The sequence below is a fragment of the Anopheles aquasalis genome, chromosome 2 (assembly GCF_943734665.1).
Source record: "Anopheles aquasalis chromosome 2, idAnoAquaMG_Q_19, whole genome shotgun sequence".
NCBI lineage: Eukaryota > Metazoa > Arthropoda > Insecta > Diptera > Culicidae > Anopheles > Anopheles aquasalis.
Genome location: NC_064877.1, coordinates 28,520,488 through 28,539,412, shown reverse-complemented (window position 1 = coordinate 28,539,412; position 18,925 = coordinate 28,520,488). Strand labels below are relative to the sequence as shown.

General features: G+C 54.3%; 1 protein-coding gene across 1 annotated transcript in view; it reads left to right on the top strand.

The window, feature by feature from the left end:
- LOC126570297 (box A-binding factor) overlaps positions 1-17,891 on the top strand; it is a 68,843-nt gene extending 50,952 nt beyond the window's left edge. The window contains exons 4-5 of the mRNA XM_050227948.1: positions 10,042-10,836; positions 16,019-17,891. Of these exons, the coding sequence (XP_050083905.1) occupies positions 10,042-10,836; positions 16,019-17,859 (2,636 nt within the window). The 3' untranslated portion in view covers positions 17,860-17,891. The remainder of the gene's footprint in view (positions 1-10,041; positions 10,837-16,018) is intronic.
- Positions 17,892-18,925: the final 1,034 nt, after the last annotated feature.

Sequence of the window (18,925 nt, the reverse complement as noted above, 5' to 3'; positions counted from 1 at the left end):
TTGATCGCGCGCCGGTCCACGGCACTGTCGCGATGCACTATCCACCGTTTCGATGCAATTTATACGTTACGGAGCGAGAGGGGAATTGAAGTGGAGGGAGGGTGGAAGGCGCGCGCGGCCATTAAACATTATCCACCCTCGCGGCATCGTTCGCGCATCGCAGTGCCGTTGTTTTGCTGGATGTTGCCCCCGGGGGGCTGGTGGGGGTGGAGAATCGGGTACCAGCATCGATCAGCTATCGATAGGGGTCGACCGGTCCCTGGAACTACAAGATAACAAACTGTACGCGGGGATGTGTGCAGAGAGGGAGGGAGCGAGGAAGGGAGGGACGGTATACCACCAGGAAAAGCGAGGCGTCAAGATTGTCGAACGCGTTGCAACTCTTCGTCGTTGGGATTGAAATGTCTCCAGAGGGCTCTTTATGTTGCATTATGATGTCGATTGGCGAGTTCAACTGGTTGCAAACTACAACAACTTACAGGCGACCGAGAGAGAGACCGTCTTACTAATGTCTTGCGTACCATATGCTCCCGCTGCCGGGTGTTTAACCGGGTCCCGTGGCTCCGTGGGTCCCCGTCTACGATCGCATTCCAGTCAAGATCCAGTCTGATCCGCTGCGAGCGATGGACACTCGTTGTCGTTGTCGCTCCATGTGCCGTGCCGTGTGCCATGATAAAGTATCAGTAATCGGAGGTGTTCGTGTGTGTGTCAAAGAGGGGGTATGAGGGTGCCAGAAGAGAGGGAGGAGGGAGTTCGATAAAAAAAAGGACCGGGCAAAACCGGGGTCCGAGGCCCTCTGCGCGCACGGGCCGATCTGCATAACAGCGGACCATTTTTCTCTACCTCGTGGCATAAAACCACACCGTACCTACCCCCCCCCCCCCCCCCCCGCCCCTAATGCCTCTCCGCCACGGTCTCCCTCACTCATTCTTCCGCACTACTACAGTTCGAACGGTGACGAAACGGTGACGGTCGATCGGGATCGCACACCTTTCGGGGGCCTTTTCACCGGGACCGAGGGCCACGATCGCGGTCAACCGGCCCCGGATCAACAGTTTCCTCCGAGGTCCTTCGCCCGGGACGGTCCCGGTACCCGGTAGCTCATCGGAACGGCCAGATTTGGCACTTTTTGTTACCATCTGTCCCGCGTTACCCGCGTGGCGGTGTCGAGCCGTTCTCGTGTAGCGCTGCGAGCGGAGCGGAGAAGGAGGAAGAGGCTGGCAAACGATTAAGCGCGCGCGACTGCCAGAAAGGGTGGTGCTGGAGGCTCAAGGGGGGTAGGCATGCTATTCCTCTCATACTGGCACGAGGTCTGGTTCCGCTTGGCGTCGCTGCTGCTGATGCTGAGGGACTTCTCGCTCGAACACCCGACACACCAGACCGGAGCATACACGCTGGAGCGTTCGTTCGTTCGTGGGGCTCTCGTGTGACACTTGCCGTGCCGTGGGGTGCGTTGAGGACCTCAGAGATTTCTTGGTGAAAATTGTCATGAAAATTGTTTTCAAAGTTGGTTCGATTTTTTCGAAAGAAGCAGAAGCTCTACAAGTTGCTGTAACGGAAGAGAGAAAACGATATGCAAATTCAGTTCCAATCGTTTCACTTTCACTGCACCTCTCTCTCTGTCGTTCGCTCTCATCTTGATCTGCATCTGATCTGTTGCTAGCAGCGGCGTTGCACCAGGTTGATTACTCCGTCGGGAATTGGTATGAATTGCATCGCGTGACACTGGCTTGCTGAGATGATGATGAGAGGGTGACTTTGTTTTTAACCCAACTTTTGCATCACAAAGTAGGCTAGATTGACACGTAATGTGTCGGCCTCCTCCGTTTTTTTAAAAACTCATTTTACTTAACTTTCCCTCTTCCCATTTAATTATAACTAATAAGTATCATCTCCCCTCGTTGATTATCAATTTTGGGCCGCCCCTTTTTATATTCGTTTTCTTCAGCGGTTCTTCCGGCGCTTCTTGGCTCTTAACAAGCGCCTTTTGCGACACATTCCCAGTTATTGCCGTGGCCAGCTGGCAAAAACGAGTTCCAATTTCCCTTTAACCATTTTCTTTTTAATCATAAATTGGGATGCGTGATCGTGCGGCATTTGCGTTTGATCAGTGCGCTTGTAATTGGGCAGTGATCGTATTTATCGTTTGTCGATGCTCTTTACGCATGATTCGATACCGAGAACTCGGTTTCGTCGGTCGGAGATTCACTTTAAAGGTAAAATGGTGTTCAATGAGAATCGCAGTGTATGCAAAGTAAAGTTGCGGTGTTCATCCGTTTCTGGCAACATAAAAATAGCCACAAACATCTCATTTGCATAGTGTAATCGGTGTTAAAGGATTAAATGCAGCTAATGCTATCTCAAAACTTTCTGAGATTTTTTTCCAATAAACCAACATTGTAGACCCTAAAAGGACCGTAATAGAAAATCTTCCTAAATCAAAAGGAAGAAAATTCATGGAATAACAGGACGCGAAAGATGGAGATCAACAGGCGCGCTGGCAACAAGCACCACCAAGGCAACAGCAGCATCCCCACCCCAATCCAATATCGCACAGGAATTGCGGAAGAGTTGTTGTTCATGTTCATCGTCGTGGCGCGCGCGCCGTCGGCAGGAGACGGCGGCCACGGCCGTCGCCAGGCGCTTCGCAAGAGACAGCAACAGGCAACAGGCGCAAGTGGTGGCGATCCTCAAGTCAAGAGAAGGCAAAACGAAGAACCGCGAAACAGGGAGACAGCAAGAAGACGAAACGAAGCAGAGGAAGAGGAAGAAGGCAAAGCGAGGAAAATAATAAACAAAACACATCACAAAAAGGAGACGACGCGTGCCGAGTGTCATTACGGCGTTGACGATGATGACCTCAAAGCGGGCCCGTTCGCCCGAGCGAGAAAGAGACACCACCCCCACCAGAGGGGGAGGGGGGTGTGGGAGGGAAAAGGAAGAGGAAAAAAAGGTGCGTTCGTGTGTGTTAGAAGGAGCATCAGAAGAGGATTCGAAGCAGCATAGGGATGCTGGAGGGATGCTGAAAAGGGTGGAAAGGAAGGGTTGTGATCTCGTCACTGGTGTGTGGGAGTCTCCATCGTGTCACCAACACACACGTTCCCTCTCTCTCTCTCTCGCTCTCTTTCTGGCTCTGAGGCTTGCTATCTCGCACTCGCTCTTATGAAACTCTCCACAACTCTCCACACAGAGCGCGTTTTTCCGAGCATCGGTATGTGTGATGCTGCGTAAAGGCGTTCCCCTACCTGCACTCGCGGGGGGGGGGCCTCACCTCTTCCTCCCCCCAACGCATTTCAAGCTTCTCCTTCTTCCCTCTTCTTCTTCCCTTTCCACTCGCTCCCACCCCGTTTCGCCCTCCGCGTCCACCATTGCGCGAGTTCATTCATACCGAGCCGACCAATTGCGAGCCGGCGCAGTAGCGAGCTCGTCATCGATTGGTGCACGGCGCTAGCGTCCCACCTGCCCCCCGGGGGCCCCCAGCCCCACCATCGGTTCCCCCAGCACTCGCTCTCGCACACTACGCTGGCTGCGGGTTTTGCGGGTGTGTGCGTGATGGCGCTGGGGCGCTTGGATCACTTCATTCATAAAACTAGGCAGTAACATGCCAGCGCGCTTTAGTCGCAACCCAGCAGCATCCCAGCAACGCAGCATCGCAACAGCGCGCATCGAAACGCTACACAATCGACGTAGGGAACGTACCACACCAGCAGCAGTACCACCACCGTCGGCGGCGGCACGTCTCTCGCTCTCGCTCTCTGTACCATTCCTCCCAGTGCTACCGTTCGTTGTCGCTGTGGTCGTCTGTCCCGGTTCCGGTGGAGCCGCGAATTTTCCGCGGAAAAGCGACCAGGAACAAAGTGCAGTGTTTGAAGGTGAAGGTGAAAAGCAAAAAAGGGATAAAAGTGTTGCTACCAGTGTGTCCTTTGAGATAAGTGGTAGTGTTTGGGGCAGTACCACGCCCCGCAACAGTGTCAGTGTCCCCAACAAACCAAATGTGAAAAGCGAAAAGTGAAAAGTGTGCTCCTCACGGCCAACAAAGTGAACTTACCGGAAAGCGAAAACCATCACAACGCAGAGGGCGCAGTCTGTGTGTCTTTGAGTTTGCCAAATCCCCGTCGGAAGAACCGTGCTTGAGTGAATCCTGTGGAGTATTTACAAGAATCTCAGAACGAAGAAGAAAAAAAACCGAATCCAAAACTACAACAATCTAGTGTGCCAACGGAGACCACCAGTCCTCCAAGCCAAGTGTAATCGAAGGCTCTTTGACCCCACAACCAAACCAGCAAACGGTGACGGGATCTAGTTATCCTGTGCGCTGAATGTGTCAAGCTAACTGAAAAGTGTGCAGTGACTAGTACCTTATCGTGTACCTGGTGTTGGTCGGTATCCTCTCGACAACAAACTCGAACGGAAAAGCGTGTACACGCGTGTGTGTTTGTTTGAATGGCAACCAGGAGGCAGTGTAGCAGCAGTAGGGCAATCCCAAACCGCTAGTCACCGTCTGTCTGTCGGTCTGTTGGAAAAACGCCTCTAGAAGACACCCGCTTAGGAGGTGACTGTGTAGTGAACTGACATTTGATTACCAGTGCGAGAGCGCGCACCCGCCAGTGGTCCGCTCCGCTTGCAGAATCATTCCGATTCCTCCGTTACCGTCGTTCCCGTTGAACCCGTCTCCAGGTATGAGTAATTAAAGTGTGCAAAGGATGCTGGGCAGCATGGAGGAAGTGCTGTGGAAAACGGTGCTAAGGTTGCTAAGTGTTGGTTGGTTTTTTTTTTTTGCGACGGCGCCTCCTTGATTCACTTGTGTCACTGCGGCCCACTCCGTTGAACGTTTCATTTTTGATTTCCACGAAAAACGGTCCCGGGTCCATTCACGCGGTTCGCGAATCGATTTTTCCGGCATTTTCCGGCTACTCCGGTCCACCATCATCATCATCATCGGGCGGGCGGGCACACACCACACCCATTTGGCGTGTCGGGCCGAGACCGAACAAACCGAACCGGGGATGATGATGGAGCTCGCGAACAACGCGCTGGTTGTCCGTGGCAACCCCTCGGCCGAAGGACGGCTTTTCGGTTCGCAATTCGGCTCTGTGTGAATGGGGATCGGCCTGGAAGGTTTTATGAATGAAACCGAGGGTGTTTCAGCAGGGAGGACCAGGGTGGGTGGCTGGGTGGGTGGGTAGGTGACATAATGTTCAAGGACGAACGTTCTGCGCAGTCACGCGATTTTCTCTCACGATTTTTCCCGGGCAGACTGCACCCACTCACTGGCTCGTTGGCTCGTTGACCGGGTTGCTGGAGAGCAGCGGCGAGTGATGGACAAGTGGGTGGAAGATATGAGCCTCTGGCAACCACCCCTCGAGGGTGGTTCGTGATTTTTCAAATTTTCAATTTCTCTCGAATGAAAAAATGAGCGCCCAACAAAGAGAGAGAAAAGAGAGCGAGAGAGAAGAGAGAGAGAGAAAGGGAGATAGAGAGATAGCGAGCAAAGAACGGCGGGGTGCCTGGGGCTTCGACTCGAGCTCGGGAAAACGCATGCCTATGTTTATCGATTTTCCCGGACCCGGACGCGGACCCGCGCTCCGAGGAACGCTCCGGTTCGCTCCGGTGCGGGGGGATTCATTCATAAATTCGAAACCGGAGCGAAAACCCCAGGAAATTTGCTCTCCCCACTGACGTCATGGCTCCCGGGGTGACGGGGGAAAAAAAGGGGTAATTGGCCGCGTGATGTGGTGCGGTTATCGATTTTCCCACCCTCTCACCCCTGTCTCTCTTATCCGCAAACGCTTCTGTGACAATCCTTCTTTTCTTATCGCGTGGCATGACCGTGGCCGTGACCGCAGCAGTCAGGGCATGTCATGTCGTGACGTTTGCGCTCTAATCGTTTGGCCCATTACTACTACTAATTCCATTTGGCCTGCTTGGCCACTTGACGTCACATTGTACGATTATTTATTTTGAAAAGTGATTCCCATCGCTCGCTGCAAGGGATGCAAGGGGTGGAAATTGGGAGCGCGCTGTGGAGAGACATTTTCTAAAAATATCATCTTCCTCCCTCTCCATCTGCGTGTCTCTCACGCCGTGCAACTGTAACAGTAACTACGAGACGCTAGTTTGGACGAGAGGGATTAAGAAGTGAAAATGCTCCTCCATCGGCGTGGACGTATGCGTCTCAAGTTAGTTGCGGCCACTTTACAACACCACGAACGGTTCACCAAACGATCGTGAGCTCAGGTTTAGTAAGGGCAGATGCTTGTGCGAGATGCAAAATGTCATTTGCACGCCGGTTTGCCCTAGCAGTTTGCGTCGTCGCCAAAACGGCTACCGTGGTACAAAACTTGTTTCGAAAACGAAGACGTAATTGACCCTTCCTGGCACAAAGAATGGTGTTAGTTTGTTGAAGGTAGATCTGGCGCCAGCATCAATTGGTAAACAACCTCGGCAAAAATGACTAAATCAACTGTTGATCCCCGAATTGGGGAGGAGTTGATCTGTGGATCGTCGGTAGCGGATTAATTTGCGAAATGTAAACACTTTTGCTGCCCGATAGGAGTGCCAGTGTGCCATGAGTCTGGCGAAAGTTGATGAAAATAACAAATCAATCATTGTGATCGCCGGAATCAACGGAAGCTGCGTCACGATCACGATCACCAGCGCTCCCGTGCGCTTCCTCATTCCGGCAGATCGTCCGTTTTCCCACGCCCAACCATCCGTTCTACCGGTGGATTGCCGACCGCCGTTCTACATGCCCGTGAGCGCGCGTGTTCTTTTCCCTCTGGTCTGCCTGTTGATGAAGCTGCCGCCAAACGAATGTGTTAATGAGATTTAACAAACACTAACCGATACGGTCCGAAACACACAGACACACCCATTTCCAACGAATTCGTTGGCGGCAGCATCGGCCGTCGGTGGCGGAACAACAACAAACGCCCTCAGATGACTGGCTGACGGTGCCTTCTGCCCACTGTTTGCGCTTTCAATTTGCATCCAAACCACGATTAGTGGGTGGCAGTGGGAGGAAGAGAGAAGAGCAGAAGGGATTGAGCGTGCAGTGCGGTGCGGTGAGGTTTGATTGTGGTCCTGGGAGGTGAGCAAGGGACGACCACCACCTTCCCGTGTCTCGCGGTCACATCAACAGGTTGCATGCGACGACGGCGACGTTGCGTAATGGGCGTGTGGGGTGTGGAGGAAGCTCATCATCGGCAGCGGCAACATCATCATCATCATCGCCACCACCATCAGCAGCAGTGCGCATGGGCGTCGACGGTGCGGTTGGTGCGGTGGTTGCCTAGGATGCCGAAAAACTTGGTTCATTATTTGGTTCAAACATCATCGAAGCATCCGTGGTGCTTTTGACGTTTGTGACGGTTCGCATGCACGTGCGGTTTATGGTCGTCCACTGTAATTCCAGGCTTTTTGGGGACTCTGGACCTCAATCACCTTTCCATGAACTGTTTTTCTTTCTCGCACCCCGCCTCTCTCTCTCTCTCTCTGTTTGGAGAATTCCTTCTGGAATGTAAATGGCGATAAATACCCGCAGGCAATCACTTCATTGACCACGACGGTCGTTCAATGCGTTCGCCCTTCCTTAATTGCCCCCGCGGTACAATCGTATCGCGCAATCTCAGCAGCAATAGCAGCTCTGTTCGCCTCATGGCCGCACCGAGGATGACAGTTGAACGATGCCTTTCATTCTTTTCCGTAAGCGAAAGAGATAGAGAGAGAAAGAGAGAGGACAGAGATCAGATAAAGCTAATCTTTCTCCTTGGACCCACTGCGCGCGTCTGGAGTCCTGTGGCGGACCGGCCGGGTGGCTGGCCGGTGTAGTGTGAAAGGCCGACTGTAATGCTCGCTTCTTCTTCTTCCCTTGTCCATGGGTGGAAGAATGCGACGCGGCGAAGCTGGAGGCAGAATCAATCTGTTTCACTTCAAAATCTTATCTTAATCTCGGGTCGAAAATCTCATCCATAACCTCTGATCCGTGGCCACATCGTCGGCCATGGCCGCTCAAGCCGCTGATCCTCTCCCCCTTCGGGATCTCCTGGGGACGCGCTGTCACCTATTATTAAACAATAAAACCCCCATCGATGGGCAAGCGGAAGGAGGAGTGGAAGAGGCACAAGAATCTCGGGCCCATGTGTGCGAGTCTGGTTCGGCCACACGACACGTTGATGATTTCATTTGGGCTCGCCGCGTGGACTTGGAGCGTGAGCATCTTCTTCTTTAAGCTTCGACGGCGACTGGTGATGATCGCGATGGTGGTCGAACGCGCGCGCGATGATCACCGCAGGGACTTGGAATTCATAGAGCCCCACGAACCTCCTGTGACCGATAAAGGCCACAGGGAGTGCGCGAGAGAATGTAGAACAAGAACCACTCCCCGAGATCGCGCGCCCGTACCAAGAGATCGTGGCTTTGCCTTCACGATTCACGATCATCATCATCATCGCCGCCGTCGTCGTGGTCGTCGTCGTCGACGGGGTGTTCTGTTCGTGCTCACGGACAGGTTCCTGAATAAAATCGATAAATTTAATACTTTTTTATTTTGACACTTCTATGGCGGGCGCACACACAAGCACACGGCCTTATGGCTTATGTTTGGTGGCCGCTGACTCCGACTTCTCGCTCGTTTCGCCTTCGGGCGTATTTTCATGCTGCGCGGTCTATTCGTTTCGATCAACGAGTTGTTCCATCGGCTGCGTATCTTTCTCTCATTGTCACCTCACCATCGCACTCCTCCTGGCACCTGGCACCAGAGGCTTCTTGTGGCTCGATCAGTGCTCGATGTTGTGGCTTTTTATTGATTTAAACATTTGCCCGCCACAGACAGCGACCAATCGCTTTTTATTGTTGATCGTTCGAACGAGCTGGCGAGCACTCCAGATCAGAATTGGAGTCCCATAATTCTGTACAACATTTTGAGTCACGCCAGCGGACACCATCGACACCCGGTATGGTGGGATTTTGACGAGCTTAGCGCGTTCGTTCGCGTCGTCTCCAGCAGCATCCAGCAGCTCGCAGAATGACATTTCCAATTGTATGTGCTGCTGCTCGCTCTCTGTCTCTTTCTCTGTGTAAAAATCCGGTTGAATACGAAGCTGGATCGACGTTATTCCACTCTCCAAACCGAACCAGAGTTCTTAGAGTAGCAGCAGCAAAAGAAGCAACAACAGAAGCATCATTCCGGCTGTTGACAGCCACTAATGGTGATTTAGAAAACATCGAGTGCGCTTCGTGTGCGTCTGGTGTGTGCGCGTTGATGAGTCGTTTAGGTTGGCACAGATTAGTGGCCGCCAGCACACCACACCACAGACACACCATTCCCGTTCTTTCTGAGACAATTTTGTGCCACAAAAGACAGAGATGCGTGCGCCGTACGGTCATGTCTAGGTCGTCGTCGTTGTGTACGGGGGTGTGAGAAAAGGCGAAGAGGAATGAGTTCCGGGGATGGAGAGGTACCCTTTAATGGAGAAAACAAATGTTCTGCCTTATCGGTACCGGACCAACGGACGAGCCTCACTACTGCCTCTGACCTCTATCCACGGACTAACCGACCAACAGACCGACCGGTCGTCCATTTATGGCTCTACATCGGAGCGAACCAGCGAGGTTCGAGGGGGGTGGACACTGTTTGGTTTGGTTCGGAGAGTGCCCTCTGACAGAGACTGCTGTGGCCACGGTGGCGACGGTCTCGGCATTAGTTACGCATCGTGTCACGGTGTCAATTGTTTAATGACATTTAATTAATTAAGGTTTGCTGGAGCGATGAAGAAGGGGTGGAAAGAGGTAGTTGGAACTGGAGTGCTTGTTGGGCAAGAAGATGTATGGGATCGAGAGTGCGAGCGATCGTCGGAGCGTCATCGAGTTGCGGAATCAATTTATCTGGAACACACACTTCCCAGACTGTTTTCATTCGCGATCGATCATAACACATGTTGAAGGGTGATCATGCGCACGCGTGCCAATCGGTGTGTGTTTTTATTTGCAAATTTGTCTTCATTTCGTCTCGTTTGTTCTCTCTCTCCCTTCGTTTTGCAGGTGGCGTTGCCCCTGGACCACCAGCAGCTGCCATGATCATGGAAGGGCTAGAAACGTTGGTTGCGCCATCGCATCACACATTCCTGCTGACCGAGTCAGCGGCCGCCGCGCACTTTAACGTGCTGAGCTTCGACACGTGCGGCCTGTTCAAGACGGGCACCACCACGACCTCGCTCGCGACGCTCAACAACAACAGTACGGCGACGCCGAACAACAACCACCATCATCATCACCTGTACCACCCGTACCACCACCAGACGACGGCGGTCAGTCATCATCATCATCATTCGTCTGCTCAGCAACACCAGCAACAGCAGCAGCAGCAGCATCATCATCATCATCAGCAGCAGCAACAACACAACGCGGCAACTTCGAGCAGTGCTGCGGCTTCATCGGTTGCCGCTAGCTCGACCTCGACCGCCATTACCACGCACACGACCGCCACGACAAGTGTCACGGCCTCGCACAACCCGGGTCAGCAGCAACAGCAACAGCATCATCAGCAGCAGCATCAGCAACATCATAGCCATAACCATCCGCATCATCCCCATCTGAGTCTGCTGAGCACGAGCGGTAGTGCCGGCGGTGCCAGTGGCCAGTCCGGTGGCCATCACTCGAACGATAGCGGATCGCAGCTCGTCGGTGGCCATCCCGGTGCCGGCGGTAGCGACGATCACTCGCAGTCACAGCAGAGCGACGCACAAACCGGCGATCTCAACACACCCGTAACCACCTCCGGTGACATACCGTCGTTCTTCGGTCCGTCGACCGTCGTCGAGCCACCACCGATTACCGGTAAGTTCGCTACGGATTGCACTGTTTTTGCTTCTGTCCTCTCGTCCTTTATTTATTGTCTTTAGCTACTCCCGAGGGCTAGCGGGAAGCTCTTAATCGGACCGCGAGTCAAAACACTTTATCCAACCGAGCTAGCTCGGAACCTTCTATTCCATTGCGGCTGGAAAGTCGAGGTGTGTGGTCTACATCTCGCAGTAACGCCGTCCATTCGCTGGAGCTCATTAACAGGCCAACAGATTAATCGACGAATCGGACATCTGCAGCCCCAATGTGCTGCTGCTGCTGCTACTGAAATTGTTAGCCGACCACCAGTCCGGTGGTTGGAATTATTAGACCAACCAGACCACCACGAATGGTACGAAGAGCATCTAATCCGACGATCACGAGCGGCACGAGCTGTGGAAGCTGTCTGGCGGTGCCAATCGATAAATAATAATCCCTGGCCGGAAGCGAAACCAACCACCGAACCAGCGAACATTGCCGAACACCGTGCCACCGAGTGGGGCAGCATAAATCAGCATTATGTCTCGGATCATTATGCCGCGCGCTCATCGTCTAGGTCGCCGAGTGCTGACGCCCCGCAACTCGCCGAAAATTCTTGGAACATCTTGGCGCGTTTGCTAGGTTGTCGGGCGCCTCGGGAGGAAATGCACTCGAATGTTCGTCTTGCTGCTGGTCTCTGGTCTTCCGCTACGATGGTGCCACGATGGCGATAAAGCTTTAAATGGACGAAGATGCTACGAAGAGTCGCTTGGCACACGTTGGATACTGGATGCGGCTCGAATGGTGCCATTTCGCGTGTCATTTCGTCGTCCCTCTCGCATGCCAAGTTGTCAGTAGGCCATGAGTACGATTACTGCCAGCCAGCGACCAGATGGTAGCCATTGATCCCGAGAACCTTCAGGCGACCCAGTAAGCGTTGAGTTCGTTGACTGCCACGCATCAGACGTCCACGAAGTAATCTTTTAGCACATTTTCGTCAATTTTAACGTTGCAATGTGAGCAGCGATTGATAGTGACGTAACTGCGGGGGATTCCTGTCCAGCAAATGTTCAATTCCATGATGGATTCCAGGCAGCAATTCTTTTCTCTCTGGAAGGTCCCGAAGAGTACCTGGAAATCAATTCGGAAGTTCGTCCGAGTATTCGTGAGCAGTCGCTGCTCGCTTCTCCAGCGACACTTTCGACCGATATCTAGATCGTTGAAGAGTTGGAGCTTGTTACGCGTCCTCGAAGTGCTACTGCTACGACTCCAGCTCGCACACTTTCCTTATTAATGGAAGCACCCAGAACTATCAGTCATCGGCTTCTCAGGTACCACAAGGGGGCTTCTCCTCCACCTCTAGATTCTAGACTGGCTGCGTGACAACTCATTACTCATCCACGGCGATCCTCCAGCAGCAGGAGATTGTCTGCACCGATTCCTCGCACCGTCACCGTCCCCGTCACGACCGGAAAACGGCTGCGCAGCCCCGTAAACCGCTCCAGAACGCTACCGAAACCGGTCCCAAGCGAACCAGTGTGCGACAAACTGTCAAATCCGGCCATACCGACCATCGATCAGCATCATCGTTGTGTGCTGCTCGCTCTGTTGCCTACCGATTATCACTCTGGTTTGTCTCCAGGTTTCGAGTTTAGAATTTGGCGTCCGACGAGCACCGTCACCTCGAAAGCAAACCTGAGCTGGGCACTGATCGGAATCTCGGAGCACGAGGCTCGGAACTCGAACTCGAAAGTGATCAGTCTGGGTAAAGTCCCGGGCCGGCTCCGGGACCGGAAATTCGGACAGATCCTCAGCAAATCTTTCGGGGGGCCCTTCGGGAGATCGTCTGGTACACGGTAACCCAACGAGTAATCTCCTCGGAGGCAACCGGAAAACAAAATCAAACAATCATAAAGGCAACAAACGATGAAGAAGCAGAAGAAGAAGGGTCTCTAGAGGTTTGGACCGTATCAACCTTGCTCGATCATTCCACCAACGGGTTGTCTGTACCCGGGGCAGCCTTCAGTACCGCCCAGAAGGTCGCAGGAAGTACGAGCATGTCGAGCCCGAAAAGCCTCTCCAGCGCAGAGCTACGAGCACCACGAGAGGTGTACCAGCTCAAAGATGAATGGCAACAATCGCGACAACAACAGCAACAACCAAAACAACAACAGCAAACTACGACAGCCAGCACAACAAAAAAACCTTCTCATAACAAACCACATACTCCGAAGAGGGTCGAACGGAGACGAAAAGTTGGAGAAGAACATGGCCTCACCCCACGCCGCGCGCGCGCGCGCGCACATCTTGAGATCTTGAGCTTCAGGTGAAGGTGTGGTACCCGTGCTTGGTTTTGTGAAAACCTGTTCCCCCATCAAGCATCAAGCGATCGTCTCTGGCGAACCTCCAATGGTGCCCTTTCTTCCTCTTCCTTCGAAAAAAAAACAACAGAATCCCCCGAATCATGCGGATTTGCGACGCGCTTTCCGCCGGAACAGACCACTCCGCATCCTCTTTCTCCCGTTGACAATAAGAAGAAGGAGCAGAAGGTAGAACCAATCATGAAGGATGATCCCGAGAAGCTTTGCGGCGAAAGGAGATTTATGAGCGTTATGAGCGCCAATGTTTCGTTCCTCGCACGCTCCCACTTATGTTTCGAGCTGTCCCTGTTGGCAAGATGCGATCAACGTTCCATCCCACCCCTTCCACAACTCGTCAATTGCAGCAGCGGTCATGGACTGCATGGACAACCCATTTGCTGTCCGGAGTGTCTCGTGGATGTGCTCCAGCCAGTCATCGGGCAGCGCTTATCATCGGCAGGCCTTGGTCATGTAGCGAGCGGCCTAGCGCAGCGTGAATTAGAATGTCCTACTCGCAGACACACACGAGCACGCGTACAAGCGGCACACGACAGCGGTTTGTGGCGCGCCAAACAACCACTTAACCGAGCTCCGGCCAAGCAGCGCGTCGCACCTCCGTATGCCCAATGCCTAGAAGCGACTGGGCGCGCGCTCAGGTTAAGAGCCGTACCGGACAACAACCGAGAGCTCCAAGCTCCAAGAGGCTCACCGGTAGAGGGGTGAAGAAAACAAAGTAAAACCTTTTCACGATACGCGCCCGCTCGGCACCCCGTCAACCCCCATCAAGCTACAGGAACGGAGAACGGCGAACGTGTGCGCGAGCGCGCGCGCCTGCCCGTCCGCCCGCCGGGGGTTCTCGTTCAGCTCTCGTTCATCAGCATAATTTATGAATTAATTCTCGCGACGTCCAGGGTGAGGCACCGTACCGGGACCGTGGCGTGGTGTGACGTGGCCGAGAGGCATGGCAACGAGGGTACCTGGCCTCCCCTCGCCAAAAACCCGACCTGACACCTTCTGAGGCCGGCGGGCCGCCCCCTTTACGACGACGGCGACGACGACGACGACGCGGTTGTCTCGTTGCCTTTCGCTTGCCTTCGTCAGTCAGCCCGGTCCGATTCGGTCCTGGGGTTCTGGTGTGCTTTCTAATTCTTAATCTACGCTCCCGGGCCTCTCCGGGGTTCTGGTGCTGGACGGACGGCGAACAGGGCGGGCCTTTTAATAGGGATAATGCTCCGTGTTGTTCGCATCGCTCGCTCGATGTCAATCCGGCTGTGAGGCCGGGGCTCTTAAGCCGACTCATAACGCGCATCCCGCCTGATGCTGCCTCATATCGAGGGAATGAGCGCGACCTGACACTAATTCCCGCTTGTATGTGTGCACCCGGGGGCCTAAGGTGATCGACATGTGGCTTGGCACTTGCTCCGCTAATCAGCATTTCCGGTCTGCAGACTTCAAATCACGACGCCTTGATCAGCATCAGCAGCAGCAGCAGCAGCAGAAGCGGCGACATCAACAAACCAAACACTCACTCTTCAGCTCTTCGAAATCCGTAGATCGAAGATCCGAGAAGAATCCGATCGAAGGGTTCCGGTAACGCGATGTGCGTGCGTGCGTACGAGCAACGCCATCGACCAGCGGGGACATAAATTACGCTATCAGCATAAATTAGGCAGCAGTTTCCCCGCCGGTTTTTGGGGGGCCCATCGAGTGCTCTGGAGTGTGTTGGAGTGGAAGCTGAAGAAGATGAGCTGGATCCCAGTCCAGTGCGAGGGATAACGACAAAGTCTAACCAACCGGCAACCGGTGAACCAGACCAGCGAACCTTTCTGCGAATGGCCCAGAGGCAAGATTTATGGTCTGTTTATGTGGTGGCCCGAGATGAAAGGGAGAGCAAAACCGGCGCGCCTGTAAAGTGGCCAATGTTGCCGGATTTCATCAGCATAAGCCGGCCGAAAATCGCATCGATTCGCTCTCCGGCTAGGCGACCAGTGCACCGCTGCAGAAGGGAGTGGAGAGTGGAGAGTCGTCGCAAACTAATTAGAACCTTCCAGAGCTTTAATTAGCAATTCCCGGATGATTTATAACAATACGGTAGCGACCGTCCTGTTTCCCCTTGGGCGGGATCCTCGCCCGCCCCAGAAACAGAAGCTCGATCGATCGTAAAATTATCGCTCCGCTTATCCCACGGAGGAGCATGTGCGAAAGGCATGCTACACAAGATTCGCGAAAGAGCTCTGCCATCAGATAGCAGGTAGCCTCCCGTTTGGGGGGAGTTGGGGCCGCCCCTCGTCCCCTTGAAGTGCTGGTGGTTGTCATAACCTTTTGACACGCGAAACTCGACGTCAAACATATTAATGGATTCCGTTTTGGGCCCCTTCTTTCTTCGCTCTCACTCCCTTTCTCTCTCCCTCTGTTTGGTGCGTGCTAATGGCAATAGCGCAACACTGTATTGGATCCTGGATTTAGAAGAAGTCGAAATTGGCGATCCGAAAGCCGAAAGAACTGGCGGATCACCAGGCATGCGACCACACACGATTCCAGGTGTGAAACGAAAGGAACGCAAACGGCAAACGGCGGTTTTATCTGAATTCAAGGGTTTTGGATCGACTGACAGGGGTGACAAAGGATATTTCGCCCATTTTCTCGCGCGCACAGGAATTTCGTTCTCTTCCTCTTTGTCTGCTGCTAATGTGTATCGTTGCCTGGGTTCCACGGGTTCCCTGTGCCCGCCACCGCGTGCTTTTATCATTCCGTTCGCGCGTTCACCATACCAAACCGATCCATTAATGTTTTGCCTTTCGGCCTTTTCCTTCTGTTTCTGTCTCGTTTCTCCCATTCAGGATCGATCGAGTCGGACGATCTCTCGCTAGAGCCGCAAACCGTATCCAGCCCGTGCGTAAGCCTCTGCAGTCCGACGAAGCAGGAGCGCAGCACCCCGCAATCGATCGTCAACGAGGAAGAGGCTAGCAATACCAGCAGTACCAACGCGATGTATCCATCGTCCAACTCCCAGCAGCAGCAGCAGCAGCAGCGACAACAGCAGCAGCACCAGCAGCACCAGCAGCTTCATGGACAGATCCGTGTCGCCGGTTTGGCAAGCGTAACGGGTGGCAGCACCGCCACCAGCACCACCAGCGACATGCAGCATGGCGACGGTGTGCAGTCGGCGGATGCGATCGAGAACAAGATCTCCTACCGAGGCATCTTTACGACGAGTGGTGGTGGTGGTGGTGGTGGCGCTAGTCCCAGCATGGGTCTTCAGGCGTCCGGTGTCCACCTCGCACCCTCGGGTCAGATGTCACCGTCGAGCGCCGGTCTGGGGCCGGCCAGCTGGGGTCTACCGAGCCCCGACAAGGGTCTGTTCCAGGCTCCGATGTTCGGTCTTTTGGGCCCTCAGGCCACCAGCAGTGGCAGCACGGCACAAACGGCCGGCGTCTCGTCCAGTACACCTTCATTCACCGTCGCCGGTCAGTCGCAGCCACATCATCCTCACGCTGGCCATCATTATGGTGGTGGAGCGGAAGAGCGTGTCGGTCACTCGCACGGTGACTCCCTGCTCACGGGTCTCAACATGGACTGTGCCAGCATCATCCTGAAGCAACCACCGAGCTACAACAGTTGCATCAGTACGCTCGATATGCAGACACAGGATATGCTTGCGGCGGGAGGGTATGGACGTGGTGCAGCCCAGGGTGCCGGCCAGGGGCTCGTGGGTATGGCCACCCAGAAGTACCAATGGTTGGACTCACCGGTCGATCCGTACGTCGGTAGCCCGCAGCACGGTTCGGTTGTGTTGCCCGGTCCCTCCTCGACGCCGCTCTCCGTTGGTCCGATCATTCCGAAGCAGGAACCCTACACGACGCCCAATCCCTGCACATCCGATTCCAGCCAACTCGGTGCCGGTGGTGGACTAACGCCAGCGCAGGCCGCCCAGCAGGCACAGTACGCGGTGCAGCTGGCCGAGTACAACCAGGCGACGAGCAAAGGGCACGAGATCCTGTCCCAGGTGTACCAGCAGAGTACGATGCCGCTGAAGCTGGTGCCGGTGAAACCGCGCAAGTACCCGAACCGACCGAGCAAAACGCCCGTCCACGAGCGACCGTACGCCTGCCCGGTGGAGAACTGCGATCGGCGGTTCTCGCGATCGGACGAACTGACGCGCCACATCCGCATCCACACCGGCCAGAAACCGTTCCAGTGTCGGATCTGTATGCGTTCGTTTAGCCGCTCGGATCACCTGACGACCCACATCCGGACGCACACCGGGGAGAAACCGTTCTCGTGTGACATCTGTGGGCGCAAGTTTGCCCGGTCGGATGAGAAGAAACGTCACGCCAAGGTGCATCTGAAGCAGCGCATCAAGAAGGAGAAAAACAGTGGTGGTGGTGGTGGTGGCAGCAGTAGTGGCGGCAACAGTGGAGCAGCGAACAGCAACACCTCTCACCAAGCACACCAACAGCAGCAGCAGCAGCAGCAACACCACCAACAACAACAGCATCAACACTCGCAACAACAGCACCATCATCAGCAACAGCACCTTCAGCAGCAGCAGCAGCAGCAACAACATGTCCATCATGCGGGCCACCCGGGACTGCATCCGCACCATCTGCTGACGCACGATGATCTTGCCGGCATTCCGATCGTATCGTCATCGTCGAACCCCACGGGCAGCAGTTTGTAGACCGAGCTTTCGTCGATCGATATTATGCGATTGAACGACCCGCGGATCGAGCTCGTCCACGACGATCCGTTCATGGGCTACATCAACGACGAAGAAGAGACCACCACCGTCATCGAGGTGAGCAGCGAGGATGATGATGATGATGGTGAGCAGCAACACCACCATCAACAGCACCAGCAACGCAATCGTCGTCATCGGACCGTATCCCATCGGCGTGAATCGATGGACGACGAGGAAGAGATGGAGCTGGATGTGGAAGGTGGTTCGAGCCTTCCGCCGCCGGAACTACCGGAACAGTCCAGCGTCATCAGTACGACGGGCGATGGTGAGCAGCAGCAGCCGCTCGTTATAGTGTTGCTGATGGAGTAAGGTGTTGTTGCTGCGACGATCAGGCCCTTCCCTCCGAGTAGTATTTTCGTTACGCACCGCTAGTGGCTCTTCAGAGGCTCCGTCGGCACCCGGCACCACACCAGCATCACTTGCACGCGTTGTTCGATCAGCAATTGAGCGGTGTGTATTAAGTAGTTGCGTCCCATACTTTTTCTCGATCGTCATCCCACCCACGACCCACGAGCTCACGATCCGATCGCGATCAACGCAACCAATGAAATTATCCCCGAGATCGAGAGAGAGAGAAAGAGAGGGAAGAGGAGGAGAAAGGACTACAAGTTCATGGCTCTCTCGCTTTCTTCACCCACTTTCTCCCTCTCTCTCTCTCTCCCTCTCTCTTTCAACCCTCAGCACCCCTTTGCTCTCATCCTTATCATACTTTTCTTATACATTAATATCTCTAGAACACACTGTGATCTCATTTTTCGCGCGTAAGAAGCAACCCCAACCCCAAGAAGGAGGGTGCACGATCCTTCTGTGTGCGATCCTTACGATCGAGGCTTCGTTCCTCCGCATTGCGCGCGCCGCAAACATGTTGCGAAAAAACCGAAACCGATAATCGAGGGAAGACAGAGAGAGAGAGAGAGAGAGAGAGAGAGAGAGAGAGAGAGAGGGATCACAGCGCGGATCATCACGGGCGAGCTCGCGGCGGGCTAAGGGAGTGTCCGGTCGGCAA